The sequence below is a fragment of the Budorcas taxicolor genome, chromosome 21 (genome assembly GCF_023091745.1).
Source record: "Budorcas taxicolor isolate Tak-1 chromosome 21, Takin1.1, whole genome shotgun sequence".
Classification (NCBI taxonomy): domain Eukaryota; kingdom Metazoa; phylum Chordata; class Mammalia; order Artiodactyla; family Bovidae; genus Budorcas; species Budorcas taxicolor.
The window spans coordinates 59243066-59261008 of NC_068930.1; the positions used below are offsets into that span (position 1 = coordinate 59243066).

General features: G+C 42.9%; 1 protein-coding gene across 1 annotated transcript; it reads right to left on the minus strand.

The window, feature by feature from the left end:
• Positions 1-385: 385 nt before the first annotated feature.
• On the minus strand, positions 386-17872 carry CATSPER2 (cation channel sperm associated 2). The gene is made up of 13 exons (XM_052659979.1): positions 17836-17872; positions 17032-17178; positions 16031-16204; positions 15373-15441; positions 8537-8709; positions 7547-7702; positions 7147-7271; positions 5582-5760; positions 5269-5368; positions 4795-4851; positions 1949-2160; positions 1412-1579; positions 386-417 (listed from the first exon to the last, which is right to left on the minus strand). The coding sequence occupies exons 2-13, from the start codon at positions 17174-17176 to the stop codon at positions 386-388; spliced, it is 1590 nt and encodes a 529-aa protein (XP_052515939.1). The 5' UTR covers positions 17177-17178; positions 17836-17872.
• Between the last annotated feature and the right edge of the window lie 71 nt (positions 17873-17943).

Here is a 17943-nt window from a genome sequence, read left to right on the forward strand (position 1 = left end):
TGGCAACAAGAGTTCTCAATTACTTATACTCACAGCTTCTGGGGTCTTCCCACCCCCAACCCTCAAGGACCTGTACTCACTAGTGAGGTAAATTAGGACTTTAGCAGGAAGTAGATGCTTCAGAAAAGATAGGGGCTATAGTGACAAGGCCAAGGGAAAAGTGAGACTCAGGAGCTGTGGAAAGGGTAGAAAGCCAAGGACCGAGGCCCCCAGTGGCATCTGCACCAACTTTCACCTGATCTTGTTATCTTTCAGTATCCCCTCTGTCTCCGAGACAGATCACTGCACAATTATCAACAGGATTTATTAGACTTTGAATTCTACATTTCCAGCTATTTCCTCCATTTATGTTGGCCAAAAACAGTGAAGCCATCCAGTGTCAGCTTTACTTGTCTTCAAAGTTCATCAGTGCCTGCACTGTAAAGAAACAGACTGTGAGGCTGGAGACCTAAGAGTATTCGGAATATACAAATGTCTGGTGAAGATCGTGCTTCTCTGGGTTCTAGGTTCACATCTTTACTAATCTTTACTCTAAATTAAGCTGTATGAGTCTGTCCTCTTTGCCACAGATGAATTAATCAGTATTTAAAGAAACCACCTTGCTACCTCTACCTCCCTTTCACCCTGTTCTCCCCATTTAAATCAAACTCTGCTATTTCAATCACATATTGTCTCTGCATCAGTTGACTCTAGAAAGGACTGAAAGGAAGAGAATTCATAAATCTGTTTAGGACAGTGGGCTCTTGAGAGCTTTCTGCCAACTATCCAATCCTCACAGCTATCAAACTTGAGCATGAGGCCCTGACTGCCTGGGTCTGAAAGGTGACCTTCAAAGAGAGGAAACATGCATTTCAAAAGGGGGCGGGCTGCCCAAGCATAGCAAAAGCCCACCTTACTATCCTAATTCCCAACAGCTGGAACTGGATACTTTTCTCCTGGGAAATCAGCTCTCAGACATCACAGGATTTGTGTCCCCTACCAGGGAGATTCTCACGTGGCACAGTGGAAAAGAACCTGCCTGCCAATGCAGGAGGCGCAAGAGACACGGGTTTGACCCTTGGGTCGGGAAGATCCCCTGGAGAAGGGAACGGCAATCCACTCCAGTATTCTTGTCTGGGGAATCCCATGGACAGAGGAGTCTGATGGGCTAGGGTCCATGGGGTCACAAAGAGTCACGTACGACTTAGCGACTAAACGACAACAACCAGAGAAGCAGAGTTGCCAGGTCCTCACTAGGTTAGAAGAAATCAGGACATATGCCCAGAAAGTGACATGCCAAATGCTGAATGTGCCTTTTTAAGGTGTGAGGTAGAAATACAGAGGCTGAGATGCCCCAACAGTGAACATACTCTGTTCTCCCCAGTTATATATGCTGCTCTGATGAACTTAACTCCTAGCATCTATGGCATACCTGCAAATTCTTGTAACTGCTTACGCTCCTCCAGGTTATACTGAAGCTTTTCCAGCAACTCAAAATACCGGAAGAGTGAATCTCTAGGCCAGACAACACGTTCATCCTGATCCATGTCCATTAGCCCAGGCAGATTCTGGTGCACGTGAGTCTCCCAGTCCAGCTGACCTGGAAGGAGGAAAGCTTCTTAAAAATATATTGAGATTCATGGAGGTTGGATAAAAGCTGATAAATTCTATGGGGGTGGAGGTGGAGAAAGCAGGGATGAAAGAGGATGCGGGAAGGAGAGAAGGAAAAAATGTGTAGCACCAAGAAACCATTTTTACAGTAAACAAAGAAAGCCACAACCATACTTTTAAAAACTGCAGCAGAATCACAGAGGAAATGAAGAGGTGTGAAGAAAGTAATCAAGGCCAGAACATCGGACTGGTGGAGAAAATGGGGAAATGCACACAGTGGGAGAACTCCTATTAAGATTTTGGGATGTCTCATGGAAAAGAGGGGTCTGAATGCAACTGGAAGAAGCCTTCTGCTTACCGATAGGGTCATAACATCTGGAGCTAGAAGCAGACGAGCAGGAGGAAAATGAAGAGGAGGAAGAAGAGAAGGAAGGTGTAGCCTTTCTCCTTTTGGACAAGGAGTTTGTTCTTGACTTGGATGCTTTTGAACCCTTTTTAGTGGCACTCTGTTTAGACTCTTGTTGAGAAGTTTCTGTTAAGTCTGAAGCTCTCCCTTGTTGACTGGCATCTCTGTAAGTGAAAAGGGAAATTTCATTGCTTCAAATACATCCACACGATATGACTAGTTCTATCACTATTCTAGTCCTGGCCCTGGCCTAAAAGTAGAACTTAAAGCAATGAGGCATCTCTGTTGTGGCATCTCAGCCTCTGAATGTCTACCTCACACCTAAAAAACTGCTGCCAAGATCTAAGTTTAAGCATATCCAACCTAAATTAACCAATGGGATGCACTCCTATTAGTTCCCTTCACTGCGTAACCTCTGTGCTCAGTCTTACCCAGGCTTTCACGTTCCACACTCCACCTTATTTTGCAGAGTTTTAGCCCCACCCACAGCCCTTGGCCCTATGTCTATTACACCACAACTATGCCCCCTGCACCCTCGATTCCATCTCATTATTAGAGGGACAGTGGGCTCAGGTCTGTATGTCTTCGCCATTTACGGTTGCTCCTTTAGGGATCTCATCTCCTGAGTTTAAATGCCTCCGAGAGCCCTGGTGGCTCAGATGACAAAGAATCGACATGCAATGCAGGAGACCTGTGTTTGATCCCTGGGTCAGAAAGATCCCCCGGAGAAGGGAATGGCTACCCACTCCAGTATCCTCACCTGGAGAATTCCATGGACAGAGGAGCCTGGCAGGCTACAGTCCATAGGGTCACATCAGACATGACTGAGTGACTAACACTTTCACTTCAGATGCAAATTTAAGCCCCTTGCCCACATCTCACTCCTTAAACCAAACTTGTATATATAACTTTTACTCATGTAGAAAGCTTGAATGTCTAATGGACATCTTAAATCCAATCAAAACTAAATTCTTTCCCCACCAATCTTCCATTCACAGTCTTCCCCATCTCAGCTAACTGACCCTTCCTGCTCAGGTCAGACTCTCATCCTTAATTCTTCTCTCATAACCTACATCCAACCCACCAAGAAATCCTGTTGACTCTGCCTTCAAAATATATCTTTTCTCATTAGTATTGGTGCCACTCTGGCCTGAACCATCAACATCTCTTGTTTGGATAGCAGCATAGCCTAACTCATCTCTACGCTTCTCTTCCTGTTCTTCTTATAGTCTATCATCAACACAGCAACCAGACCAAATCCTTCTCTCTTGAAAAATATTTATTTATTTGGCTGCACTGGGTCTGAACTGCAGTGTGTGAGCTAGTTGTCCCAACACATGTGGAATCTTATTTCCCGGAGCAGGTATCAAACCTGCGTTCTCTGCATTGAAAGGTATATTCCTAACCACTGGACCACCAGGGAAGTCCCCAGACTAATCCTTCTTAAACATAAGTCATTACATGTCGTTACTCTGCTATGTTCCCCTTTTCACCCAAAATCAAAGCCTAAGTCCTTACAGTGGTCCCCCCAGCCCTACAGGATCAGGTCCCCGTTGTCTTTCTGACCTCATCTCCTATCTCTCTCCCCACTGCTCACTCTGCTTCAGTCACAATAGTGTCCTTGCCATGTCTCAAACACCACCAGGCATGCTTCTTGTTTAGGACCTTTGTACTAGCTGTTCCCTCCGCTGATAACACTCCTCCCATAGATATCCATGTAGTAATGCCCTCACGTCCTCCAAGTCTTTGCTCAAATGTTACCTTCTCAATAAGGCCACTCTGTTTAAAATTAAAACCCATAATGAATCCCCACCCTATACTCCAATCCCCCTTAACCTGTTCTACATTTTACTTTTTCATAATGCTTATCATATTTTTAAATTTTTTAATTGAAGTATAGTTGATTTGCAATGTTGGGTTAATTTCTGCTGAACAGCAGTGACTCAATTATACACATATATACTTTGTATATTAAATGCTTATCATATTTTAACATATTAATTTTCTTTTTAATATGTTCATTGTTGTCTCTTTCCTCCTCCTACTTTATATAAGCTCTATGAAAACCAGCATTATTGTCTATTTTGTTCACTGATATGTTCCAAGCAACTAATAAGTATTCAATAATTATTAGCTGATGCATTTCTTCTTTTTCTTTCTGCTCTCTTGTCTACTGCTGAACACTCATGGCTTTGAATAGCATCTGTTGCATGGAAGTTACTTTTACTAGTTTCCTATGGTTGTGATAACAAATTACCACAAACTTGGTAGCCTAAAACAACAGAAATTTTTTCTCTCACAATTCTGGAAGCTGGAAATCTGAAATCGACATGTCAACAGGGCCATGCTCCGTTTGGAAGCTCAAAGACAGAAGGCTCCTCGCTTCTTCTAGCTTCCGGTAGCTGCCTGGCACCCACTGGCTTCCTTTGGCTTCTGGTTGCTTCACTCCAATCTGTGTCTCTGTCTTGACAGCTTCTCCTATTCCGTGTCTATGTCTTCTCTCCCATATCTTATGAGGCTCCTAGTCACTGGACTTATGGCCCACCTGGATAACCCAGGGTGATCACATCTCAAGATCCGTAATTTATTTGCATCTGCAAAGACCCTTTTTCCAAATAAGGTCATGTTCACAGGTTCCAGGGGTTAGGACATGGACATATCTTCTCGGAGGCCACTGTTCAACCCAATACAATAAGTAGTTATTGAAGGAATAGAATCCTCTCTCAAAGCCAGTCTTCACCTTTGGTTTTCTACCTCTTTCCCGTGTGTGCATCCCACTTCACATATACACTCCTAACCTGGTGTCCAGTTTGCTAATGCTTGACCTCTGTGCCTCAGGGAGTAGGTTTTGTCTCCTGCAAAGAAAAAAAAAAAAGCAAAACAGTGAAGAGAGTTACGCTGAAGCAGGAGGGTAGTAAGGAAAAAATAAAAAAATTCTGATCATGAAGTGAAGTAAACTGGGTGAGAAGGACAAGCTGTAGTAAAGGGTTAGGGTTAGGGTTAGGGTTAGGGGTTAGGGTTAGGGTTAGGGTTAGGGTTAGGGGTTAGGGTTAGGGTTAGGGTTAGGATTAGGGTTAGGGTTAGGGTTAGGGAGTGGGGGAGCCCTGAAAGTGGATAAAGGACCAGGCAATATTTCAGAGCTGGCGAATTCTAACTCTGAGGCAAATCTGTCACACAGCGGGAAATGGGATGAAGGCCAAGGAGCAGAAACAGAGGGTGGGATCGGGAAACCCTCGAGAACTGAAGGTGTGTGTGAAGATACGGCAGCAGACCTCTGGATAATCTGCCGCTTGAATATGTCGGCTTTGTGCTGGACCTCCAGGTGTGTCATCTCCTGGTTCAGCTCATTCCTGATGTTCTGGAAGTTAGTAACTGCCCCAAAGGGCCATTAGGAGTCGGAAGGCGGCGGTGACTAGACCTGGGGAGACCGCTTGGGTGGGGAGAAACCAAGTGAAATACCCATTCCAGGGCCCACACTTTCCTGTTACATCAGATTCTCTCCCTCTGTCATCCAGCAAACCTGGCTTTCACTCTAGCTTCTTCCCAGCACCGCCTCCCACCAAGTTTCACCTCTGCTATGCTTACCCATCATGGCTACTATGATATTTCGAAAGATAATGGAACCAAGTAACAACCAGAGGATGACATAGATGCTGCTGAAGGCGCGACTGACCTCAGGCACCTTCCAGGTGTCCTGAAGCAGTGCATACCAGTGATCCAGGGTGAAGAGAATGAACACGGTTACTATGGAATTCAGTAGGTCCCTAAAGAAAAAGGAGATGTGTGTACAGAGGGAGCTAATTCTCTAAGAATCACTATCATTCATACTCTCACAGCAACATAAGAGCACTTCTTTGCAGTTTGCTCTGATTTTGGCTCCTTTCTACCATACTGTTTGTTTTTTTTTTTTAACCTAATCTTCAGTTTGAGATTGTTCTACTTGCTTTTCCTTTGTTATGAATAATCTATGAATATCTCTCAGTATTCCATCAGTGCCTGGGGCACAGTAGGTACTCAATACATAGATATTAACTGAATGTTTAAAAACTGAATCACCAGGGAAGGGGTTTCAGGATGGGGAACACACATACACCCATGGCTGATTCATGTGAATGTATGGCAAAAACCACCACAATATTGTAAAGTAAATAGCCTCCAATTAAAATAAATAAATTTTAAAAAATTGAATCACCAACTACACATTATTTTTGCAAGTTCATTCTACACTGTCCTGTGGACTTCACCTGGTAGAGTCACAAATTTAGCAAACATCATGCCTACTTGGTTTGCTGCATGAATTGATAGCCAAGTAAGTAGACGGACATGTGGCATAAACATGTGATTCCAAATAATGAATGATGATGAATATATCACAAAAGATCTCAGAAGATATCTAAAATTTCCCTCTTATCCCTCCATATACAAATTATTAAAAACATCAGAGCCTGAATAGAATGAATTCTATGACTTCCCTAAATCAATACTCTTATAAAACCACCTGTTAGTCTAAGATAGAGACCTGAGAAGTGCTGATAAGATTGGATTCCAATTCATAAATAACTTTGTATCCTCTAAGTTCAGATAGACTTTCTACTAGGTTACTAGTAGAAAGAGTTCTCTAGACAGAGATTACTAGGATTTTACTTTTGAAAGAATGTAAGTGTGTTCATGTGTAATTTCTACACTGAGAGATTGCAGTAAAACCAGTGACCAAGCTTGAGAGTCATGGTAACATTTATTGATGTGTGTGAAATGTGTGAAATGCTGTGTAGGTGCTTAAATAAATTACATCATTTATCCCTCTACTCATGAAGTTATGCTACTTTTAATCCCATTTTTCAAAAGAGGTAACTGAAGCATAGAAACCAGGGCTTAACCACTGGAGTATACTGCTTTTTAAAGATAGTTGATAAGGGTAAGTTTGAATTTGTAAAACCCAGAGCAAATCAGGAACTAGCTGCCCTATTCTCAAAACTGGAGCTAATACCACTCACTATTCTTTGCTTTCTCCTTCCCTCTCCCTACTGTGTTCTAGTCCCATTTCTTACAATAGACTGTACTTGTATTACTGCACTTTGGATTTGCTTCCCAGTCTCATGTCCAGATTCTCTCCCCCACCCCCCCCCCAGGCTCCCCGTGGTCCTGCCTACGAGAAGAACTCATGATAATCCAGGTCCTGGCGAGTTGAACGGGTGTAATTCTCGAAGAAGTAGACACCAGCCACAGCAAAAATGTAGAAGAAGATGAGCAGCAACATCAAGAGGAAGGTCATGCTCTAAAGGCCATGACCTTGAGTCAGAGCTGGGCCAGACTAGGCTGATTTCCACCTACAGCCCAGTCAGGCCCACCCTGGAAATCTCCCACCAGACCCTCACTTCTAGCCTGAGCCCAGTCATCTCTAAAGCACAGTAGCTTGTCCCCAGCCCTTTCTCATGGACAACATTTCACAGGGTCTCTTATTGCCTTCTTTCACCCACCCAGACTGTTTCATGTTATACCCCCATGTTTTTCCACTTTGCCCACTTGATAGAGCTGCAAAAGTCAAATTACCTTGAGGGCCCTGACCAGGGCCAAAATGATGACTCGAACTTGATGGAATCGTGCAAAGAGTTTAAGAGACCTGAGTACCCGGCAGATCCTCAGCAACTGGAGCCATACAGGTTTGCTTGTTACCCCTGCCAGCACCACGATCTCAGGAATCAGGGACTGTAGGAAACACAGATTGTGAGTTAAATATACCCCTCAAAGCACCCAGTACAGCTGCCCCTTTTTTATCTCTTCTTTTTCATAGTTCTTTGGTCATTATCCTTTGAATAGCATTTTCTGGGGACTGTTTCCTATTCAGTCTTCCCATAAAAAATTACTTAAACTCTGCATTTCAACTTGTTCAGATGTAAAAAGGGGATAAATGCAGTGCTTGTCTCACTGGATTACTGTGGAGCTCAAATGAAAAAAAAAGCAAGTAAAACAGGATAGTTCCTGACATTTAATAAGTGCCTAGTAACTGACAGAAGAAGTTATTGCTGAGGTTAATGTGATTAGATTCTTCCGTGCTTCTAATGACAACTCCTGCAATGCCTGACTTTTAGTTTTATTAGAGAAAAAACAACCAAAATAAGGAAGTTGGGTACATTTCTATTTGTTTCTTCCTATACTGTAATTTGGAGAAGGCAATGGCACCCCACTTCAGTACTCTTGCCTGGAAAATCCCATGGACAGAGGAGCCTGGTAGGCTACAGTCCATGGGGTTGCTAAGAGTCGGGCACGACCGAGCGACTTCACTTTTCACTTTTCACTTTCATGCACTGGAGAAGGAAATGGCAACCCACTTCAGTGTTCTTGCCTGGAGAATCCCAGGCGTGGGGAAGTCTGGTGGGCTGCCGTCTGTGGGGTCACACAGAGTCGGACACGACTGAAGTGACTTAGCAGCAGCAGCAGCAGCAGCATACAATAATTATCTTAACTTCACTTGTCTTTGATTCACCTAGGCACATTTCTCAGTCCAGTAAATTAATCTTCAGGATATCTATCTATCCTTACCAATACTGTGACCACAAAGTCAAAGACGTTCCAGGCATTCTTCCAGAAGAGGAAAAAGCTGGATAGCCACATAAGAAGGATCTCCAAGATGAAGACAAGCAAGATGAACCAAGCTGCCACCTCCAGAGTCAGCTTCAGTGAGTCCAATCGGGTATTTGCAGATTCAAGCAATTCTGTGAGAATAGAGCAAAGGATGAATAGAGCTTAAAGAAGAGGGAAGTTGAATGATTAGCAACTGCTAAAAAGGCACAGTTGTGCCCACTGCTATGCCATTTTTCTTTTGGAAAATTAAGGAGTTTCTCTCCTTAATACTGTTGTTGATTCAACCTATGAAACAGAACTGAACATGAAAAATAGCTTTGAGTCATCTCCTGTTGGTACTGGTACGTGTTAACAGCTACAAGTTACTGCCTTCTCACTCTGGGGTCAGAAAGTCACCAAGGAATTGCTTAACGACGGCCAGTGCTGTCTGCTGTCTGTTGCTTGGTGTTACCGGAACACCAAACTTCACAGAGCAGCAATGGGCCTTCAGAAAAGAATGCAAATGTAGGGCCATGGTATGGAAAGTGTTTTATAACATATCTAGGAACAAGAAACCAAATTCATGGGATGTATTAGGCTATAACAAGAAATTACCTGGTTGTTATTTTTATTTATTTGGCTGTCTTGAGTCTTCATTGGGGCATGTGGGCAGCACACAGGCTTCCCAGCGTAGGGGCTTCTCTCTGGTTGTGGTGCGTGGGTGGGTTTGGTCTTGCAGGTGAGTTTACCTGCCTCTCAGCATGTGGGATCTTAGGCTCAGACGACTGAACCTATGTTCCCTGTATTAGAAGGCAGATCCTTAACCCACTGGCTCACTAGGAAAGTCCTTCTGTTAGTTTTAAAACTTTCCCTTTCTATTTTGTCTAAAATTGATTTTATTCCGCAAACTGAATCCAAATTGAACCCTCTATAGAACCTATCTATTTGCTAACTTTGATTTCTTAACTCATCTTTCAACCCTCTTCACCTCTTCTATACATTTAATAGATGTATATCATGCTGTAGAAAAAACCATTAAGATCAAAATAGGTTTAAAAGCTAAATAATAATTTGTTTCTCTTTGAAACAGAATAACCTGAGAACCTCCAAAGGCATTATGACTGATAAGCCTGGCGGTTAATAGAGACAAAAAGAGAATAATCAATCACCCTGAAAGACAAAAACTGCTGTGTAATTTTGATACATACTCAGTTTTAAATTGTTATTGTTTTTAGCAATGTTTTGGCTAATTACATCTATTATGAAGTAAGGAACACTGATATAGAAATACAACTTCATGGAGAGCAAAAGAATAATTCTGCATGTTTATTTCAAGACAATCTTCATCAGATTCTATAAATTGAGTTTATCTGATAGAAAATTTTTATTTAGCACATAAAGATATCTCTAGAACCTCAAAAATCATGGTTAAAATTATGTTATACTCAAGGTTTTTTTTTTGTTGGAAATAAGGACTATTCACACTCATGATGTGTTATTTTCAGAGAAGGCTTGCAAATAAGCCAAATCTTTCTTTTCTCACTCTCACCATTTAGAAGCAAAATATGAAAAGTATAAAAATAAGCCAATTGGTGTCTGAAGTGCAAAGAATTACCAATATCATTCTAGAAGATTAGTTCCTATTTTTTTATGCCCGAACACAGAATTAAATTTTCACCTACACTTTAACATATATAACATATATTTAACATATAATACACAATGTTGTAAACCTAAAACTAGTATATATCTAAATTTTTTGAAAGAAACAAAAACTATACAAATATAATACATAGGGAATTCCTTGGTGACCCAGGGTCCAGTGGTTAGGAGGCACTTTCACTGCCATGGGCCAGGGTTTGATCCCTGGTCAGAGAACAAAGATCACGTTAGCCATCCAACACAGCCAAAAAAAAAAAACAACACACACCAATAAAGTAAATATATCTGCTACCCAAACCAAACTTAATATATGTTGTTGTTCTTCAGTTGCTAAGTCATGTCTAACTCTTTGTGACTCCATGCCAGGCTCCCCTGTCCTTTACTATCTCCCGAAATTTGCTCAAACTCATGTCCATTGAGTTGGTGATGTCATCCAACCATCCCATCCTCTGCCTCCTCCTTCTCTTTTTTGCCTTCGATCTTTCCCAGCATCAGGGTCTTTTCCAAAGAGTCAGCTCTTCACATCAGATGGCCAAAGTATTGGAGCTTCAGCTTCAGCATCAGTCCTTCCAATGAATATTCAGGGTTGACATCCTTTAGGATTGACTGGTTTGATCTCCTTGCTGTCCAAGGGATTCTCAAGAGTCTTCTCCAACACTGCAGTTCAAAAGCATCAATCCTTTGTTGCTCAGCTTCTTTATGACCCAACTGTTACATCCATACATGACCACTGGAAAAACCATAGCTTTGATTATACGGACCTTTGTTGGCAAAGTGACGTCTTTGATTTTTAATACACTGTCTAGTTTTGTCATAGCCTTCCCTCCAAGGAGCAGTGAAAGTCGCTCAGACTCTTTGTGACCCCATGGACTGTATAGTCCATGGAATTCTCCAGGCCAGAATACTGGAGTGGGTAGCCTTTCCCTTCTCCAGGGGATCTTCCTGATCCAGGAATAGAACCAGGATCTCCTGCATTGCAGGTGGATTCTTTACTAACTGAGCTATGAAGGAAGTATAGGAGCAAGCGTCTCTTAATTTCATGGCTACAGTCACTGTCTGCAGTGATTCTGGAGCCCAAGAAAACAAACTCAGTCACTGCTTCCACTTTTTCCCCTTCTATTTGCCCTTAAGTGATGGGACCAGATGCCACGATCTTAGTTTTTTATGTATTTTGTTGCTGTTGTTTTAATTTTGTACTTTGTAGTGATCTTAGGTTTTTTTTGAATGTTGAGTTTTAAGCCAGCTTTTTCACTCTTCTCTTTCACCCTCATCAAGAGGCTTTAGTTCTTGTTCACTTTCTGCCACTAGAGTGGTATAATCTACAAATCTGAGGTTGTTGATATTTCTCCCGGCAGTCTTGATTCCAGTTTGTGATTCATCCAGCTCAGCATTTTGCATGATGTACTCTGCATATAGATTTATAATCAGAGTGACAATATACAGCCTTGTATTCCTTTCCCAATTTGGAACCAGTCAGTTGTTGGGTTCTAACTGTTGCTTCTTTGCTGGCAAACAGATTTCTATGGAGAGAGGCAAGGAAGTTACCTGTTTGTTGTGATATACACAGTCAAAGATTTTAGCGTAGTCAATGAAGCAGATGTTTTTCTGTAATTCCTTTGCTTTCTCTGTGATCCAACAAATGTTGGCAATTTGATCTCTGATTCCTCTGCCTTTTCTAAACCCAGCTTGTACATCTGGAAGTTCTTGGTTCATGTACTACTGAAACCTAGCTTGAAGGATTTTGAGTATAACCTTCCTAGTGTGTGAAATGAGTGCAACTGCACTGTAGTTTAACATTTTTTGGCATTGTCCTTCTTTGGGATTTGAATAAAATTGACCTTTCCCAGCTCTGAGGCCACTGCTGAGTTTTCCAAATTTGCAGACATATTGAGTGCATCACTTTAACAGCATCATCTTTTAGGATCTTAAATAGCTTAATTGGAATTCCATCACCTCACTAGCTTTGTTGACTCAATATATAATGCCACATAAAAATTCATTTCTAGACAAATAATATGCTTTTAAAAAAAGCATGATCATTTATAAAATGGAAAAAGTATAAATTTACTCACATTTTATTATTAAAATTATATAACACTAAAATAAAATAGTAACATGTTACTGTAAAATATTTTTACTTCAATTTACTTCTCCATATCACAGAAAAAAATGTAATAAAATAGAAGGATAATTACTGAGGAGGCTTTCAAAGTTATATATGTTTTCCTGGGAAACAAAGTCACAGGACAACAAAGACTGGGGAGCTTTGATCTAGAGAACTGTTATTTACATTACTATTTTTCCCCTTATCTCTAACAGTAATATTTATGATCTGGAAAACTGCTTTTAAAAATCTAAACAAAGTCTTAATGTTTATCACACGAATTAGTCTATTCAAAAAGACTGTTAGTCACAAATTATTTTCCTCTGCAAAATCCCTCCTGCCTCTCTATCATGTGTGCATGCTAAGTTGCTTCAGTCCTGTCCAACTCTTTGCAACCCTATGGACTATAGCCTGCCAGGCTCCTCTGTCCATGAGATTCTCCAGGCAAGGATACTGAAGTGGGTTGCCATGCCCTCCTTCAGGGGATCCTCCCAACTCAGGGACTAAACCCTCATCTCCTATGTCTCCTGCATTGGCAGGCGGGTTCTTTCCATGAGAAGGCATTTAATGATCTTGCCAGGTGGTTGCCACACAGGCAGTCCACCCTTCCTCTGGCACAATAATCATATTTCATATTCAGCTGTTTTACCAAAAAGAATGGTTAGTGTTGTTCTATTTCGATTTGCCCATTAGATCCAAGGAATTCCATATATTTACTGCTCATTAGATCCAGGGAATCTCATATATTTACTTTATTCTAAGGTTTAAGTCTATATCCCTAATCCTACAAGGTAAACACTTGCCAATTATCATGATTAACAACAAATAGGAAATGTGGGTAAAATCCTCACCACTGTGGGGAGGAAATAAAAGAGTGCAAAGCATATAGTATACTGGAGTTGGCCAATGACACCAATTACTGTTGTGTCTTAAAATACTTTTGACCTGACTGCATTAAAAGACTACTGTTAAGGTGGGAAACTTCCCCGAAATAGTGATGAAACAAGGAAGTGAGTATTTCTACTCTCCTTTCTGAGTGGTTTGTTTGAGAGGTAATCAAATGAGTTCATTGATTTTCCAAACATTCTTTTGCTTTTAATACATTTCATAAAATTTATGACTGGTTTTAGAGTCATTTACTTTTTAAGTCATTCTTCTGGCTCATCTAACATCTTAGTTGTACCTTTACATACATTGTGAGCTTTCTTATTTGTACTTAAATAATCTTTCTAAATCTATTTGTAAAAATGTAAATGTTGGATCACCTGCTGATTGGCACTCAGTATCTCTATTGGGAGATTCATCATATAAAAACAAAAACAAAGCAAAACACCAGTGTGTCCCCTACCCATGAACCTTCATGTTGCAAACTTTCAAAGATGCCAATGTGCGTTCACACAGCCAATCACATAAGTTAGCTCATGTGTCTGGTGTACACGGTCACGTGTGTGCACCCTCTACAAGCGCTTTTGTGTACTTTACTGTACAGTACCACACAGAGTACAGTATCTTTATTTCAAGACCAGGATGTCCAGAAGCAAGTGTAAAAACAGTGGTGATGTAGCTGGTATTGCTAAAAGGCACCAGAAATTGGAAGTCCAGAGAAAGGAATGAGAAGAGACAAGAGAAAGAAGTAACTGGAGAACCAGAGAGTCACAACGCAGGAAATGGCGAAGGGATTTTATTTGAGATACTATTAGCTTTTGAGGCCCAGAACCCAAACACAGAACAGTACACAAAGGTTGCAGCAGCCGTTTAGAACACAATCCAGTGCCCCCGTGTCATTTAGGATAAGAAAAAAAAAAAAAAAGAGCTACGACCCAGACATCACTGGTTTCTTTCATGAGCATAGATAGAATTGAATTCAGCAAGGAACCAGAACCTGTTCAACACCTGCCATCAACATCAGGCATGAATGAAACTGCAGCTTGCCCTCCATCTCCTATGGTTAATGATGCTTTAGCTCTGCCATCATCTCCCACCTCCTCTCCCTCCTCCAGTCAGTACCTCTTCTTGCTTGTTCACTCGATGCCAACTGCTGTGTGCCAAATCTTGTAGTGTACCTTTCAGGGTACTGTACTGTGAGATTTAAAATGTTTTATTTTTTTCAGTTTTTAAATTTTTAAAATTTATTTTTGGCTGTGCTGGGTCTTTGTTGTTGCATGGGCTTTCTCTAATTGTGACAAACAGGGACACTTTCTAGTTGAGGTGTACAGGCTTCTCGCTGTGGTGGCTTCTCTTGTTGCAAAGCACAGGCTCTAGGGAACACAGGCTCCAGAGCACAGGCTCAGTAGTGGTGGCACACAGGATTGTTGCTCCATGGCACGTGGTAGCCTCTTGGACCAGGGATCGAACCTGTGTCTCACGTGTTGGCAGATGGATTCTTTACCACTGCGCCATCAGGGAAGCCCTTATTTGTTTTTTCTTTACATATTATTTGTGTGAAAAGTATTATAAGCCTATTATAGTATGGTAGCACTATAGAGCAGATGGTGTTAGTTGGGTACCTTGACTAACTTTGCTGGACTTATGAATACACTCTCGGAATGACTCGATCATATGTAGGGGACTTATGAATGAGTCATTCCGAGAGTGTATTCATAAGTCCAAGGGGTCGCTAAGAGTTGGACGTGACTGAGCGATGACTTCCCTTTCACTTTTCACTTTCATGCATTGGAGAAGGAAATGGCAACCCACTCCAGTGTTCTTGCCTGGAGAATCCCAGGGACGGGGGAGCCTAGAGGGCTTCTGTCTATGGGGTCGCACGGAGTCGGACACGACTGAAGTGACTTAGCAGCAGCAACACAAGAAATACAGCTGGTTCTCCCATCTCCGATTCCTTAGGAGTCTGCTACCCCTACCTCTAAGTGTCTGTACTACCTTAGACTTCTTTTGAGAGCTCTCCCAATGTTTCAAGGTCTTAGCAGTTGCACAAATCCAGGAGACTTAATATAATTGTCACTATCACAATTCAAATAACATTCAAAAGTGTAAAATGATCAGCTTTAAGGAACAATGACTCCCATCCCTTCATTCAATGAGTTCTCACCTATTTCAACCATCAGTACAATTGTATTCAAGAAGATGAGGAAGATGATAAAGTTTCTGAAGATAGGACCTGTCTTCTCTTAAGAAAACATACAGAATGAAGTTCTAATTTATGCAGGCAACACAATTAGGGCAATAGAACCCTAATGAGAAGAAAATGGAGTATGGGAAGGAAAAAATAAGTCCTTAGGCAGATGATGAGGCAAGAGTGAGTAAAATGGGATAAAAATGAGTGGCAAGAGGAACCTCCCTGGTGGTCCAGTGGTTAAGATTCTGCCTTCTAATGCAAGGGGTGTGGGTTCAATCCCTGGTCTGAGAACTAAGGTCCCACATGCCATGGGGTATAACCAAAAATTAAAAAAAAACAAAACTCTTGTTGGGGGTGGGGAGAATGGGAGGAAGGGAGTTAGGGAGTTTGGGATCAACATGTATACAATGTTATATTTAAAATGGACAACCAACAGGGACCTACCAAATAGCACAGGGAACTCTGCTCAATGTTTTGTGGTAGCCTGGATGGGAGAGGAGCTTGGGAGAGAATGGATATATGTATATGCATGGCTGAGTCCCTTTGCTGTCTGCTATCACAACACTGTCAACTGGCCATACTCCAATAAAAAATAAAACTTAAAAAAAAAATAAATGGCATGAAAGGATACGCTCAAGGACCCATCCAGCCCATAAGGAAAGAGGTGGCCTCTCACTGCATCGCACTCGAAGGGTGCTCATTAGCCTCTGGGCATGTGTAATCCGTTCTACATGACGAGGTTTTATGGAGAAGCGTACAAGCTGGTGTTGATCTCCCAACATAAGCTTCTTCTGACAGGAAGAATCTACATCAAAAATAAAAAAGGGACAGTGGATAAACATAAAAAGAAATCTTTGGGAGTATCAAGAGCAGGTAGGGTTGGGGGACAGGAACACTTGTTAAGTAATGGACCTCCACACACCCTCGAGGGCTTACCTTGCTGTTCCTTCACACAGCAACTAATACTAGTTTGAAGTAAGAGCTAACCTATTGCTTATAACCAATACTGTTCATGCCCAAGATAAGTTACAGGTTCAACCCTTAAAGTTTTAAGTGTCTTTGATAGAAACATCCAGGCCAGCCAGGGCTACTAGCTATCCGAGGCCTAAAAACGAGTGACATAGTTCTATCTCCTGGATTCAGAGCTTTATTTATTCTTTATCAAGTTTGGTGTAACTTTTAAAAGCTGCAACCAAACCAATCTCCCCTGAATTTTCCACCCTTAAAATTTTCTCTGCTTCCTACTCTTTGGAGAGTGTGGTTACATATGTGTGTGTGTTCAGTCACTCAGCTGTGTCCCACTCTGCAACCCCATGGACTGCATCTCCCCCCACCCCCCCCTCCCCCACCCCCAGCCATCACCCCCGCCCCCGGCGCCCACCCCCCCCACCCCCCCCACCCCCCCCCACCCCCCCCACCCCCCCCCACCCCCCCCGGGCTCCTCTGTCCATGGGATTTTCCAAGCAAGAATACTGGAGAGGGATGCCATTTCCTCCTCCAGGAGATCTTCCCCACCCAGGGATGAAACCCGCATCTCCTGCATTGGCAGGCGGATTCTTTACCACTGTGCCACCTGGGAAGGGTGGGGATAGGAGCCTTAAATACATCTTAGTGAAGAAACAGGCTGCTGACCAAGTATCTCTCGGATGGTGTGCCGTGGCACAGCTTGGCTCAAGCCTTGCAGATGCTCGATGAGAGAGAAAGTATCAATGAGCCGGGAACGAATCGCATCAGCCCGGGGTAGTTGCATGTGTCCTGATGGGTGATAAGTGGCCATGTCTGTTAAGAAAATAAAAGTGTCATTTCATTTTTGGAGTTGCACCAAGGCTTAGAGATTCTCTTCCCTTTCTCCCAAGGTCTTCGCCCTTAAGAAGACAAATACATTGTACTCGGACTCAAGGCCTTTTGAAACAAAAGGAGACGGGAGTCACTAAAGAATCTGCGTAGTTGACTAAGCGGCCAGGCGCATCTAGTTAAATGCAGCAGCCACAAAAGGTAGGAGTCCCGGGTTGGACAAAGAGGAATTCCAGCACCACCTGGACCTGAGGGAGTCAGGTAATGCAATGAGGTGGGACAGAGGGAGGGCTCAGGAACTGCCCCCGAAAAGAAAAGCGCAGTTCCACGAGGAACTGGATAAAAGGCAACACCCTGACATTTTGAAAATGTGTCCGATCCCAAGCGTGACCACTCCAACGCGCTCCCTCGGGTGCCAGCTCCTTCTCTCAATTCCCGCTCCTGGGCCTCATCTCAGCCCAGGCTCTCTTCCGCCCACTCAGCCCTGACTTCAACTCCTCCGCCTCCGGTTCTGGCGCCCCCTGAGCTCGGCTCTCCGCAGGAGGGACGAATTCAGGGTCGGCTCCCAGCTCCGCAGCGCGACACGTCCGGCTCCCGCCCGGTCCCGCCCGGTCCCGGGTTCCGGCTGGTCCCCGGACCCACCCCCAGCAGCAAGCAGCGACCCAGGCCCCCCTTCGCTGCCCCGGTCGCCCCGGCGCTCGCCGCCTCGGCCCCGCCCCGCGCTCCGGCCACTCGGCGGTTACCAGCTGG

Coding starts and splice junctions, on each gene's coding strand:
- CATSPER2 (XM_052659979.1), bottom strand. CDS start 17,176: ATGGCCACTTATCACCCATCAGGACACATGCAACTACCCCGGGCTGAT. Junction 16,205..17,031: donor CACCATCCGAGAGATACTTG/GTCAGCAGCCTG, acceptor TTTTTGATGTAG/ATTCTTCCTGTCAGAAGAAG. Junction 7,703..8,536: donor ACTTTGTGGTCACAGTATTG/GTAAGGATAGAT, acceptor TGTTTCCTACAG/TCCCTGATTCCTGAGATCGT.